This window comes from Aulonocara stuartgranti (genome assembly GCF_965226115.1).
Source record: "Aulonocara stuartgranti genome assembly, chromosome: 8".
Classification (NCBI taxonomy): domain Eukaryota; kingdom Metazoa; phylum Chordata; class Actinopteri; order Cichliformes; family Cichlidae; genus Aulonocara; species Aulonocara stuartgranti.
Window position 1 is genome coordinate 6,980,773 of NC_138959.1, and position 14,149 is coordinate 6,994,921.

Sequence of the window (14,149 nt, forward strand, 5' to 3'; positions counted from 1 at the left end):
ATTTAGTTTCAAATACTGTTACAGCCTTACTATAGCTGCTGACACTTATCCACTCGCTTAAATTTGATGCACTGCAATTTATTATAACACTCAAATGTGGATTTGAGCTGGGGATCAAATGCCCATTAACATTTGACGGGTCCTCCTCATCTTTCTTCTTGTCATTAGGCAGGCAAACATGCAGGGAATGAACATCAATCGCATCTGCAGAAAGAAATAAAAAAAACTGAGTTGCTGTAGAGAGAACCCAAAATCTTCAAATGTGTTAACATTTATGCTTTGGGATGAAACTGACATCTTCTTGTGTGTAGTAAATTTAAAAAAGGCAGATGAAAAACAAAAACAGGAAGGAAAACAAAGGACCAAAGACGATGGGAAGATTATATAAATAAAGGGTGAATTACAAAACATGACCCAGGTAGCAAAAGGTCACAAGTGGAGACAACCCCCCAAAACACACAAGAACACAAACCATCAGAGGAAACCAGGACATAACAGAGAGAAATAACTTGCACCAAAATGTGAAAACTAACACTTAGTGGGACAAGACAAGGCACCAGGAATTAGGAAAAGCTAGAACCACAAAGTGGCACAGCAAAACAGAGACAATATTAGGACCATGACACATCCATTTTATGCAAAAACATAAATAATTAAAGAAAGTGAAAAATAAAATATTAAGATTGTATAGTTACCCAGGGCGGCTGGGAGTTAAATGTGGATAGATAGAGTACAGTTCCTGAGATGATCATGATATCCACTATATCTGACACATCAGAGCGCCCAGTGATGCCATCACCCTGAAACAGATGGGGAAGGACAAAGTGCAGTCATGTAATTATAGTTTTAATTTTTCAAAAGCCTGTTTTTTCTTTTTTATTCTTTTTCTCAGTTTACCTGTTGAATTCTCATGTAACAGTCCTTCAAGTCAAACACGTTTGGGTCCACGACTACCCTCCCCTTACAAATTTCACATCTTTGGACAGCACGGAAAGATAACCCTGGAAATACACACACATCGTGACTAAGCATATTGACCATAATACTACCGTATAGCTTTTTCTTTTGCAGGCAACTTTTTTGGGGGCTATACCAGCAGACACAGTGGAAACAGCAACATTATCTTCCTGGTTAAAACTGGTCTGAACCATAGAAAGATTAATTAAGAGGTCCAGTCAGGCGGGGAAAAAAAGGAACATCAATCAGATTATTGCACTGAAGACATTACAAGCATGTGTTTCTTGTAGGATGATAAATGGGCTCCAGTGTAGGAGGTCTTGCCAGGGCTGCAGTTTTGATATTGTTATTCCTCTTTCAGTAGAGAACATTATTTAATTTTGTTCTAATCAATATTATAGGTAATTGGATAATATGGAAGAACTTTTTTTGCTGAAAAAATAGCATGTTGAAATGGCAAATTTCACCATTCATATAGAAAATTCAGCTTCTCAATTTTAGCTGCCTACCAACCTGAGTGGATTTTGGCCTTGAGCCATGTTTTCAGGCAGTCCAAGTGTATGAAGAGCAGACTTCCTGAACACAGGCAGGGTGACAACAATGGGTTGCTCGGTGACGCGTCACTGCTGTAGCAGATCCGGCATCGGTCTTTCTCTTTTTCCTCCTCATTGTCCTGTAATGGCTCCTCTAACATCCTACAGGTAGATGATATATCACATTAGACAATATGTCTAAATGGGAACCTGTTATGTTTGACTCCACATACTCTCATACATATACTGTTATTTATGGTGGAATCGCATTTTAACAAGGGCCAGCGTTTTGAATATTTAAATCAGTATAGTTTAAACTGCTCTGAATGCTGCTCTGAAACCTTGAGTCCATAAACAGCAGCCAAAAAATCTGTTCAAAAGCAGGGGCAAAGAGGTTAAAATGTCCTGTTTTACACATGGGATGAACTAAAGGGGCTCCAACAAGGTCCAATATAAGATTTCAAGAAATATTTTGAATCATTAAAAGCTTCTCTAGCGGTGAAGCTGAAAAAGTTCTCTAAATTTCCAGTTAAGTCACGGCTAATCAGTGTATTCCAAAGTCAGACATATTAACAATTGAAACATCCTGCAAGATTACCTAAAATTTGGTTGTAGATCACCTAATGTGTCTGTAAAAGTAATTCACCTCCGTTTGAATCTGGATAACATCTGTTCATCGCAGTCTTTTGAAGATGGGGGCACTTCAGCAGCAGCAGCCCCTTGGCACTCTTGATTCTGTGGAAGCGCTTCACCTTCACCAGCTGTCATCATAATGGAGGTTTTAGAGGTATATGGACCTCTTCTTTTATTACGAGACCGCAGTGTGTTGGCATTGCTGGTTCCATTCTGAAAAGCGCCGTCCTCCATGTTGCCCACACAGGTCTGCCTTTGAGAGAGGCCTGAGCTGAGTAAGGAGGGAGGACATTGCTTTGCCCCCTGAGTACAAGCTGAAAAGCCCGTGTTGACTTTGCCAGGTGGTGTCGGCATCACATGAGGTGACCTTCTTTGTTTTAGGACAGGAGTGACACTGCTAAGAGGAGCTCCACTCAGGACTGCTGACATACTTAACTGTGACCTGAAAGACTGCTGTCTAAGCGGGCTGTGAGAGCAGCCAGCAGAGACTGAACTTGACTGACGTGCTGTTTTCGAAAAGGTGATCGAATCACTCTCTCTACGTGTGTGCTGCCAGGAGTCTGTTAAGCCGCCATCTGCCTCCACCTCAGATTCACCAGACAATACATTCAATATGTGGCGATGTAGGACAGCGATGGTGTCTCCCTGGAAGTTGTCCAGAGTCTCAGCACTGGAGGGGAGCTCAAACTCTGCGATTTGCCCGTAGCTTGTTCTGTTGAAAAGGTGGTTCACATTGTTCCTGCTCTTCAGGATGTCTTGGCTTTGTATTTGTTTACACGCTTCCCTGTGGGTAGATCCATTTAATACAGCATCTTTCACAAGCTTAGACCTGTGCTTGATGTGATACGGGACATTGTGTGCTATATTATGGTGAGAAAGGAAAAGAAATTAAACTTATTGGTTTGGAATGAAAACATTTTGGATATCAAATAACAACTAATATTATAAAATAAATAAATAAAACACAGGGTAGTTAGAAAACCGGTCCAGGTCCTGCTACAACCTGCAGCACAAAATGCATTCTAGAAAACTTACATCTGGATGGCAGTGGGGGCTTTCCACAGTGGGGCATTTTTGAAGTCACTGCCAGCTCTGCACTCATGCTCTGGGTTACGCTGGAAAAAGCTTGACAGCGGGACACTGAGGCTTTGTTCAGAGGGTTCTCTGGCTCAGATGAAGCACACTTCCCAAAGCTGTGGGGGGCCAACTACAGGTGGCAAACAGAGAGGTTGCTGGAGAGTGAGACTTTTGGAAAGCTGTGCTACTCAAGAGGGATATCGGATGTTCCTGTTTTGAAAGTGTCCTTACCTTCGGGGCTTCCCTTGCAGCTGACACTGAGTGCAATTGTGTGAAAATATTCGGCACGCCCGAAATATTTGCTTTTGTCTCCTGACTCCACCTTTGATAAAAATTCTGATAAAACAGATTCAATACAGTGGATGAGAAGGAAGGATATACAGCATGTCCGTATGAGTTTTTGTGTTGTGTACATCAAACTGTACCATGCTCTCAATCTGTAAATGTTTCCACCAAGAGGGCAGCATTACTCACAACGTGTTGTCCCCTGCAACACAAAGACAGTGAGAAATAGCATAAAAGCCAGTCTGAACATTTAAAGATACAATCAGGTCTCAGTTACTATCATAGAAAACAAGGCCATAGCATGACATAATGTCTGTGCTGATAACAGTTCAATACCATGAATCCTTACTCACTCTCTCTGCTTAAAAATTTTACAGAAACTAGTTACACACAAAACTTCCAGAAGTTAAACCTGACACAAATTATCTGCTATTTGTTGTAAATAAATAGCCTGTCTGGAAGGAGTCTGAATAGTAATTATACAATGAAATCATTTTTATTTTTAGATTTTAAGAGCAAGTAAATAAGCTGGACATCAAAAGCAGGTTTATTTTATGAGAGCAACATACCTACGCTACACACTTCATCTGTTACACCTTATTTGCTTAATTCTTCCCATCACAGATTCAACAAGGTGCTGGAAACCTTCCTCAGAGACTTTGATCCACAGTGGCATGATAGCATTACAGTTAGTGCAGGTTTTTCAGATACACGTCCATAACATCAATCTCCCATTCCACCATATCCCAAAGATCATCTATTGGATTGAGATATTGCGACTGTGGTGGTCATCTGAGTACAGTGAACTCATTATCATGTTTGAGAAACCAGTTTGAAATATTTAAGCTTTGTTACATGGTCCAATGTGCTGCTGGAGGAAGCCATCAAACGTTGTGTACGCTGTCCTCCTTCTGATGCTCAGTTTGAAATTCAGCAGTTCGTGATTGTGATTGGCTAACTAGACATTTGTGTAACCAAAAATGTGAACAAGTGTCCCTAAGAGACTATTTTTCCACTCAGTGTGCACTTCAAAACTCCAAAGTTATTTTTCAACATTGTTTTGTAATCACACTAAAGTTTAACATTACAAATGAACTTGGATTTACAAATGATGTTTAATAATTTTATTTAATAAGTAATACGTTAATAATTACCTCAGGCCTGCGCTTATTCACAAAGTATCACCATCACCAAAAGACAGACGGTAAATTAAAAAGAAAAAAAGAAAAAAGACGTGGTTTCAAAGCGCAATGCGAACCTTTTAAAACTTTATAAATACATTTTCAAAAGGTACATTTCAAACTTTTCATTCCCTTAACTTAAATATAACTACAGTAATATAAAACATTACATATATGACACTTTTTTTGACTTACTTTGTACTCGGATAATGACCACTTTGTGTACAATACATCCACCACTGCGGTTTTTTTTCCAAATGATACGTTTCCATCGAAACCAGAATCCGCAGCTGCGCGGTGGCTGGTGTCCAGTTCTAACCACGTGTTTCTAGACAGGGCGGGGAGTTTGAAAATATTTAATTTTAGCGCTCTACGGGAAATAAAACCTGCATATGTGGACACGACGGTCACATCTGATCAAAATCACTAGAATTAAGCGCTGCTCTCTGGCTGGATGTAATGTCAATTAAGACAACAAGAATTCCTTGGTCCAAGCAAAGATGACAGTACACGTATAGGCTAACTGCTTTGGAGCATAGTCAGTAATTTTAAAATAACTGCCTGAAAATACGACCAAGATGACTACTTATTGGCAAGTTTGTCTTTGATTATGATCAAATTAAAGCTTTAGCAAGACAAGTTCAAAGAGTTGTTGCAAAGCCAATATTCAACAGTTTTAGATTAACTGGAATAAACAGCTCATATATATTTTTTTTTCACACATGACAGAGCTTCCGCCGTTTTTTTCCGGGATGGCTGCAGACACGGAATATTTCACCTGTTCTGACTTCCTCTGTTTTGTTGATGTTTAGAAACAAATGTTTTACATTTACATTCATTCAGCTACTTTTTCTATCCTCTTAAGCTTTTCCTTGCTTTACGCTAATGGCTTCAAATGATGGTGTTTATGTTTTATTCTTTTTAATTTAACATCTGAGACGACAGCTGGAAATTGTCTATTTGTCTACCATGAAAACATTTACAGTTTTAATGGATTACTTGTGAAGATATAAATAAACAATTGGACACACTTTTTCATCACTATAATGCACATGAAGTTTTGTTGTTGGGTTTAAAATAATTTTAGGTGCACTTCAGACTAATTGTTTTAGCCAGTATATTGTTTTATTGACAGTGTTGAAATAAAGCTTTCTTTCCTTTATGTGAGTGATAATGGAGGCCAATCTGTAACTTCAAATTTGAGAGTGTTTTGGCTCCTTTATGATACAGAACTCATGTGCAGCTGATAAAAGGATCTCTCACACTGGCATAACATCAGACAAATTTGAGGTGAGCTACAACCCCAGTAGATTAGCATAAGAAATCCAGGGCCAGCAGGTTCACTGAGCCACTCTCTTCCTTCTCTGGCTCCCCACAACTCTGCTGATCCCTCTGCAATCCTGTGTTAGTCCCAGTTAATCTTACCTCCTCTTGCAGTGGGCTAGAGTGGGCTCCACACTCACCTCTACTGTTTTCATTCTTTATATTCAGACAGATGGGAAAGTCCAGGGGAAGACAGAGATTAAGAAAGCTCTGGCAGGATTTGATTCAGTGCCAGTGGGAGCATATGTGTTTCTAGAGGTGAGGGGAGCTCTATCTGTGACCACCTCATCTATCACACTGTGTGTGAGTACACTGTAGAAACCCCCCCCCCCCCCACACACACACACACACACCCCCACCAAAGCCAGTTTCCAGGAACCCGTCAGGTATTTCTCATTACCAATTGGCGAGAGAATACCTTTTGTGTACAAATGTCTGTTTTGGCATGTTTGTTAGTTAGTGTGCATACTGATGGATGTGTTTAGTTACATGGCTTATAAGCTGAGATAAATTATGTTGTCATGTTTTTCTGTAAAGTGTCAAGTGTGGTAGAAAATGGTTGCTTTCTCTCTTAAAGACTGCTTAAATAGCCCTGACTGCAGATTTCTGGAATGATGCCGAGAATATGCCCCCCAATATTAATCCAATCGAGACACAAAATAAATCGAGTTCTTACAAAGAAAAACCCCTTTGTGATATTATTAAACACGACAGCAGTACCTCAGACATGAGCAGGTCTTGTTTTACTCACTTACTAACATTTTCAGTTCATACTGCCATAAAATCTTTTGTGGTAAACTTCATTATCAGTGGCACATGCAAACACGGTGTTATGATCTCAGTCTGCAGCGGAACAATATAACCTCTCAAAACAAGGACTAGTAAGTCAGTATCAAGGCTTCGTTCCCCCCCCACATAAAAGGCCATTTTCAGTTTGCATTCACAATGATTATTGCTGGTTTGTTAAATAATGCATAAGACCTGTTGCCTTATCGTCTTGTTTTTAGTCAAACTTAATAAGAAAGCAGAGATTTTTTGGCTTATTAAAATCATCAAAGATCATGTGACATGTTTTGAATGTGATGAAAAACAGAAACTGAACTAAGAACCTAAAGTCAAATGAGCAAGTGACATTTTCAGCAGGTTATTTCTCCCCAACAAAAAGACCTGGCCTGATATGAGTAAATATGTGTGCAAAAGTGATAAGAATGCCTTTCTGGAATATATCATTTTGTATTTTAATTAATTACTCGGTTCATGAATTTCCACGATAAATTCATGCAGAAAAGGTACAAACTGGTGCCTAAACATTTACCATGACTCAGCAAATTCAATATCAGGAATCCCCAAATAAAACCTCTCCCCATACAATTAGATGAAAGAGAACATCTTTCTTTTATCACCAGCTACACAGCTGAAATTTGAACACAGTTAGGTGTTCCAACGGGATATACATATACAAACCTGGTTTTAATGGGTAATAGAAGCTAATATTACATTTCTTGAATGACCTTGCCAAAACCCCTACCTCAACCCTACTGAAAAGTGTGTGGACTATGCTTAAAGGTTGGATCCATACTATGAACCCAGGCAGTTTAAATGAACTCTTGCAATTCTGCCAAGAAGAGTGGTAAAATATTCAGCTAGAATTTTATATCAGAATCTTGTTGATGGCTACCAAAAGTGTCCCGCTGAGGTGCAACTCGTTGAGGGAAATTTCAGGAGGTATTTGCTTTAACCCTATGTGTGCCTTGTGTTTATTTCTCTAACACTTGTACTAATTGTACTTCTACTAGTCTTCTCTTGGTTGTTCTTACTAATTACTGTACAAGATACATTTTAAATAGCGACATGTATTCATGTCCATGAAGCCTGACCAGTGTTGGAAATGTGTTTTCTCCACTAGAATAGGCCTAAATAAAAAGTTATTCAAGTCAACTGATTCAATTTCACGTGAAGTGATTCAAATTCAAAATGTCAATGCAATTATTCAAGTTGATAAATTAAACATTCGATATAAATGATTCAAACGCTCCATCTAGTAATTCATTTTCAGTGTCCGGAGGCATGCATTTTTTTTGCCCATCTATTTGGCCTTTACAGTTACATGACTAAATAAATAAATAAGAAGCAGAAAAACAAGATAATCAATCTCCCAAACATTTAAACGTTGCACTAAATGTTTCTCTTTCTGTCTAAAATATGCCTTCAGCATACACTGCGTTTGACTTCACTTTTTTTTAAGCTCTGAATAGATTTAGATCGATTTAACTTGTAGCTATATGCCACAATCAAGCGCTGTGTAGAGTTAATTTTACCCCATTTGTTACTCTGGCTGATAAACCTGTTCTTTCATTGACTGATGGAAGAAAAGGATCAGGATAATGTCTGACACTTGCCTGCGTCTCCCTCCATCTATCATGTTAAATGTCAGATGCCATGGTCTTCTGGGGGAATGAATGGAGGTTTGATTGGCATCGACCTTGTTTCTCTTGAATAATTATGAATGATTTAGGTATTATTGGCTCCTTTCAGCATAAATAATTCAGAACTGAGTTCAACCCCCCTCCCGCCGTATGTTGCTCCGGTGCTCAGTTTGTTCGCCTGGTTCAAGTTTTTTTTTTTTTAATGTATAATAAGATGGCACTAATCACAAACACCAAATGAAGATTTTCCAAGCACATTTTAATTTTGGTTTAAGCGCTTCCTGAGGTCCTGAGACCGTTGAGTGTTTTACTTTGAAAGGCACAGCCGGATGTGGTGTACTTGATGAATCGGGCTGACTTGATGCAGTGGTAGGCAGGGCATCGCTCCATGTTGCGGCGCTGCGTGGCACTGGGCACTGACTGTCTCACTGCTCCACACGCACACATACACGCAGATACGCATGACTTTAGTTGTGAATGGCCCAGACGCTTGACACGCTGGGTGGGCGAGAAGCAGCCGTGAGTCCGGCTCTGCTACCTGCTGCAGACCGAGCTTTCGCCGGGAGCACCCCGGGGTGTCGCTACTGTGACTGCACCCTGCGTTTGGACTGAATGTGGCCGCTTTGATCGGTGCAGTTATTTTCGGAGTCACTCTCTGTAAGCTATTTCGGAGCGACTGGAAACGCGCAGACTGGTAATTTGGAGTGAGGAGCCGCACGGAGCGCTGCAGCAGCAGCATCAGCAAGCAGACAGGGAACCGGAGCAACAGCAGCAGCAGAGAAGAAACGACTGTGATGCCAAAGCTGGTCAGAAAAACAAAGGTTCAAGTCTAGAAAAGGTAACCCATCCCTTTCAGAGCTGCACCTATTGCCATTTTAAAGTTTTATTATGTCTTGAATGGAAATGTCTTAGAAGTGTCATGCTCCTGCAGCAGCCGATCTATAACCTGTAATGCCAATACCTCTCAGCCGCTTACAGTGGAAGCCAAGCCATTCAAGTAAGCCAATAAAAACCCAGCGTAGTGTTTAATGAGATAGAGTTAGCTGTTCCTTTGTACTCACTAACAAGCAGCCCCCTACCCCGCAGCATATGTGATTCATTTACTTTAATATCAGAACTTTGAAGCACATTGTTGTGTTTTCCTCTAACATGAAATGATTTATTGCTTTAATATATTGATAGGCTTATCAGTTAAAGACCAGGGATAGGCACCACAGACCTTGCTCTCACTCTCTTTAACAGGGTGTATTGATTTTAAAAGTTAGGCCTATTATCTACTCAATTACACAAATATATTTATCTTGTATGGAGAGTAGATTACACACATGGCATCTTCTAACAGTCTCAAGGTATAAGGCGGTCGCCCACCCAGCCAGCAGGCTGTCCATAAAGCAAAGAGGTATATATGGAAGAAGCTGTTCTTACTTGCTCTATGGCTCCAGGCCAACACCTACTTCACAGCACAGCCTATTATCTGACATCTGGTCCTTCTCTACAGGGACTTATGTGGTAATAGTATGTTTCAGCAAAGGCAGCTAATCTGTGTAATGTCTGTTGTTTGGAAGGGGAAAACATTTATTTCCCTATGATCACCATTCAGCACCTTATGTGGAAGAAAGTAAGTCTGTTTTCGGTCGTGAAAACTTCAGATTTGTTGTTTCACAGTTTTACGGCTCTGATTTTAACATGGTGAAGATCTGTAAAGCGACAAAAAGCCTTCACGGAGGAAAATGTCATTTTTAGGCCATATAGTTTACACACAGTTTTACAATTGCAAGGCGTCGCTTTTATAGCGGCAGAGAAGTGCTGTGATAAAGCATTTATCAGAAAAATAGACTGCAGAGTAGTAAGATTTGGTTCCAGCACTCATGGTTTTTGTATGAGGCTGCAGATGACTGCTGTCTCGCTGTGCTCTGCTATTCAAGTTCTTGGTTGTCAGCTCGACTCACCATAGATAAAAGACAGTCATCCTCAAAGCGTTCTCTCATCACATCAGCGACATGCGCTAGTTTTGCTTCTCTCCTGCTACCCCGCTCCTCACTCACATATGTGAGTTCACACACAGTGTGGCGGTTTTCCATTATGAGATCATGATGTTTTTTTTCTTTTTTTAGCCCACCAGCCCTAAACTTTTTTGTCTTTCCGTGCTTATCTCTCCCTGCTTGAAGGGGGGACTGTGGCAAAGCCTTGTTTTCCACAGTCCGAGCCAACACAGTCCCTCCGTTCTTCCTCACCAACCGGCCAAAGGTCAAAACAAAAAGGCTCTGCTGTAGCAAAACGATTTCTCTGCACCTTAAGTTGACACAAAACAGCCCTCAAGTCCTTCACTGAACTCAAGAATCATAAATAAAACCTGTGCTATGTCGTTTAATCAAACCTAACCCAAAGAGGCTCCCCTCTAAAACACTGTTAGCACAGTGAAAGTAATTTATTGTAAAGAGTTAATAATTTTCACATTTAGTGTATCATTAATCAATCGGCCATGCTAGAAATTGAATTTACACGGAAGATAAAATCCCAGTTTGCCTCTTATTTGCATCTTAGTGAATAATTCTTAATAGAAATGTGCTCACGAAAACACTAAACACATTAACGTGCGGATAGAGATGTTTACCTTCTTCCACTGCGCATCTGTCGGGTAAATGGCTTACATCCTGGTATTTATAAAGCGCTAACTATCCATAGAGGCTAAAACAAAAGGGTGGATTGTCAAAACATGTGATTTCATTGTATGTAAAACATGAATGGTAGTTTTTTTGGCTTGCATTGAGCGCTTTATATCTACATATGGTGAGTTTCCTCTTCCACAAAACCTGCCATACTGCACTGCTGTTTCTGTATAGTGTCCATATGTTCGACACACTTGAGGAGTGAGGGGTGACAAAGTGTTTTCAGTATGTGGATGAAATCCTCCACACTGGTTCATTTAATCTGAGAGATGTGTTTATACTGAATGTCCTACCACAACATGGATTCATTAACATTAACCTGTTAAATATCCAGAATTTGTGGAGTTTATGCATTTTGGACTCCGCCATTGCCGGTTCCAAACCCGGATGAAAAAGGAGAAGGGTTGGGCATGGGGTAGCAACCACATCCCGGGTGATGGGCAGTAGCAATATGCATTTTGGACCAATTTTAATGCAATTTCGTGACTTTAATCAATTAAAGAATGCTAACTTTAGCAGCCATCTTGACATTCATGCATGTGGCTGTTTTGAAGCCCTTTTCTAAATGAATCTCAATAATCTCAGGCACATAAAATGCATGTATGGTATTGCTTGTCAAACACAATAAAAACTGCCTCAGAAGACTTTGCCCTAAGATGATGTTTATATGGTTTCAGTTTTCCTGCAGTTATTGCTTTTACTACACATGTGCACAGCTTTACAAGCTGCGTTGATTGCTCAGTCCATTAGTACAACAAGAGTAGTATCTGCCAAGAACTCCACCCTCTTATCCAAATATGGTCACTTGAGGCTCTAAAACAGTAGTGCACAAAGGTTATGTTACCTTGGTTGCTGCCATCTTTTGTATACAGACTTTGGCTACATATGACTAACTCGGGTTTTTACTTTACTTTGCATATATAATAAGTCAGGCTCATATAACAAGTCCTTTTTTAAGGATCTTGTCCTTGTCATTGGGGTTTCATATCAGACTGTTGTAGGCTTGGACAAATAATACATTATTTTTGTTTAATTTGATGGACAGCTCAGTCATACAAATTCCTTTCCCCCCCATATTGACTCTAGTCTCAATGCATTTTAATGTAATTCAGCTGTGGGACATTTTTACAGAGGAGGTGAAATTGACTTCTTCATAACCAGAAAGCCTCTTTCTAGTAGAAGTGCGATTATCGATCTTTCCGCCTAATCCCTCGGCTGAAATGCTTGAGCACATTCGTATTCTGTGGGTCAGTGAAAGTCAGTCTTGGAAATGTAGAAAATCACTGTTTAAATCAGGAGAAGAGGCTAAGCGTGTACAAGGCCAAGCAGTGCTTCTTCATGAAATATTACACTGAATGTAGAAAACATTAGTGCAGAGCACCCCCTCCACAAGTACAGCTTTTCTTTATTTTACGATTTAGTAATGTATAGACATCTGACTAACTCCTGACTTTAAAAGAAGCTGGAGTTAATTAAGAGGCTTCTAACCGCCTGAGAAAGAATCGACTGTTCGACTGTGCTTTCAGATATGAAAAGGTCTGTTGTTTAATGAGGTAAAACGGCTCTTTTGATGTGCATCCACGAGCAAGCCAGACACTACTGGGTGTTGCTCTCTGAGTCTTATCAGCCCTGAAAATGTGAGATTGTTTCCTGTATGGGGAGTAAAGGTATCGTTCTCCGGGATGTTTTGATTCATTTCCCTGAGCTGTGAGGAAAAACGGCACTCTTTATGCTGCTGTAATCAGGAAAAGCAGTCAAGGAAACCGGGAAAGCCTTTTGGGAAAAAAATGCTTGGCTTTTTAGTTTTGGGTACACTGCCATTTATTTGTGTACTGTAGGATAAATGGCAGTGATCATCAGTTTGGGGAAAATGTAGTGTGAAGAGAATTAAAATTGATATTTTGGCTATAATTTATTTCCTTCTTAGCCAGTAACTCAGTTTATGCCCCAAGAGTGGACAAGAAAATCATATTAGAAATGCAAGGCAAAGCAAACCACAGTGAGAGCATTATACACATTACTTTCCATAATGTGTATTCTTTGGGCTAATCTGTAACCGTCTGTTCAGTCTTCTTCTTTTCCCCTCTAACAAGGTTTCTTCTTTATTCAAATTCAGGGTGTTGCATTGCATTTGGGCCCCTCAAGGGTAATTTGCAACTATGAGTAATGTAAGTAAAACTGACTTGACTTTATACCTGCAAAAAACAGCCTTGGTGTCTCTGTGGATAAAGATATTCCAGATAGTTAGTAAAACACTCTGAAATTGGCTCATTTGGAAGAAACGACGGTGCACTGAACAAGGGACGGAGTCTGCTCGGGCATGTCCCTCATTTCAGTGTGGCCCTTTGATTATGTAATAATGATGCAGAAAAGGCGTCTCCTTAGCACTTTGTTCTTCCTTGTTAGTGACCAGTCTGTGAGGTAAGCCAGGCTGTTTCATCTTGGGCTTTCTGCTTTCCTGTCAGGAAAAACAGTGCTGTGCCTAGCTGTTGGAATCCTTTTGTCTGTACTTTTACTGGGAGTCAGTGACATTAATTGAGTTCCAATGAGGATAATTTGACTCTTTCTCACGTTCACTGTAACAATTCGCTCTAAACAATGCAGGAAATTGTATAATATACTGTTGAATACGGTAAATACAGACACCTGGATGAAATGTAATGACTTAAAATAGTTGCATACTATGGCATCAGGAGTGAAAAGTGCTCAGCCTGACTCTAACCACATCAGAAGGGAACCAAGGGATGGTGCTAACTTCTCTTTCAACACAAAGTGTCTGTGGTCCTAAAGCAAAACAAGTACTGTTACATTCAGAATTTTCTGAAAGTGCTCTGGTGACATCCCCATTTTCCTGAATCCAAACTGGGAGCTGTTTCCACAGAAGCTGAAGGCTATATTTGGACACTCTAGGAACCTTAAGTAAGCCCCGTAGTCTGAGAGTGAAGTGCTTCGTTGGGATAATATGATACTATAATGGCTTGTCTTTGAGGACTTTATACAAGAAGAGAAGAACAGCAGAAATGTTGTGACAGGTATTTCAGTTATTTACAATCTGGACCGGTTGG

At 40.0% G+C, this 14,149-nt stretch overlaps 2 protein-coding genes across 7 annotated transcripts in view; one reads left to right on the plus strand and one right to left on the minus strand.

Annotated features, from left to right (window-relative positions):
* Positions 1–82: 82 nt before the first annotated feature.
* On the minus strand, positions 83–8,478 carry LOC309713098 (uncharacterized protein). Of its 2 annotated transcripts, none has more exons than XM_082544441.1 (9): positions 8,389–8,478; positions 3,626–3,687; positions 3,432–3,536; positions 3,159–3,330; positions 2,137–2,983; positions 1,471–1,652; positions 898–1,001; positions 696–800; positions 83–204 (listed from the first exon to the last, which is right to left on the minus strand). In XM_082544441.1, exons 2-9 carry the CDS (start codon positions 3,665–3,667, stop codon positions 115–117), a joined length of 1,647 nt encoding a protein of 548 aa, XP_082400567.1. In that variant the 5' UTR covers positions 3,668–3,687; positions 8,389–8,478; the 3' UTR covers positions 83–114. The 2 variants fall into 2 exon arrangements, with proteins under 2 accessions (XP_082400567.1, XP_082400566.1); XM_082544440.1 differs by lacking the exon at positions 8,389–8,478 and adding an exon at positions 4,862–5,635.
* Positions 8,479–8,763: 285 nt separating this feature from the next.
* The window catches only part of tanc2b (tetratricopeptide repeat, ankyrin repeat and coiled-coil containing 2b), a 184,689-nt gene continuing 179,303 nt past the window's right edge, over positions 8,764–14,149 (plus strand). For all 5 annotated transcript variants that reach the window (XM_082544448.1, XM_082544450.1, XM_082544451.1 and 2 more), the window contains exon 1: positions 8,764–9,253. The gene's annotated coding sequence lies outside the window, so the exon portion shown is untranslated. The remainder of the gene's footprint in view (positions 9,254–14,149) is intronic.

Bases quoted from the DNA above. Each gene is read 5' to 3' on its own strand.
- LOC309713098 (XM_082544441.1), bottom strand. From the start codon at position 3,667: ATGCTGCCCTCTTGGTGGAAACATTTACAGATTGAGAGCATG. The intron at 801-897 runs GTAAACTGAGAA...CATCTGTTTCAG, and splicing joins GTTACATGAGAATTCAACAG to GGTGATGGCATCACTGGGCG. The intron at 205-695 runs GTAACTATACAA...TTCTTTCTGCAG, and splicing joins TTAACTCCCAGCCGCCCTGG to ATGCGATTGATGTTCATTCC.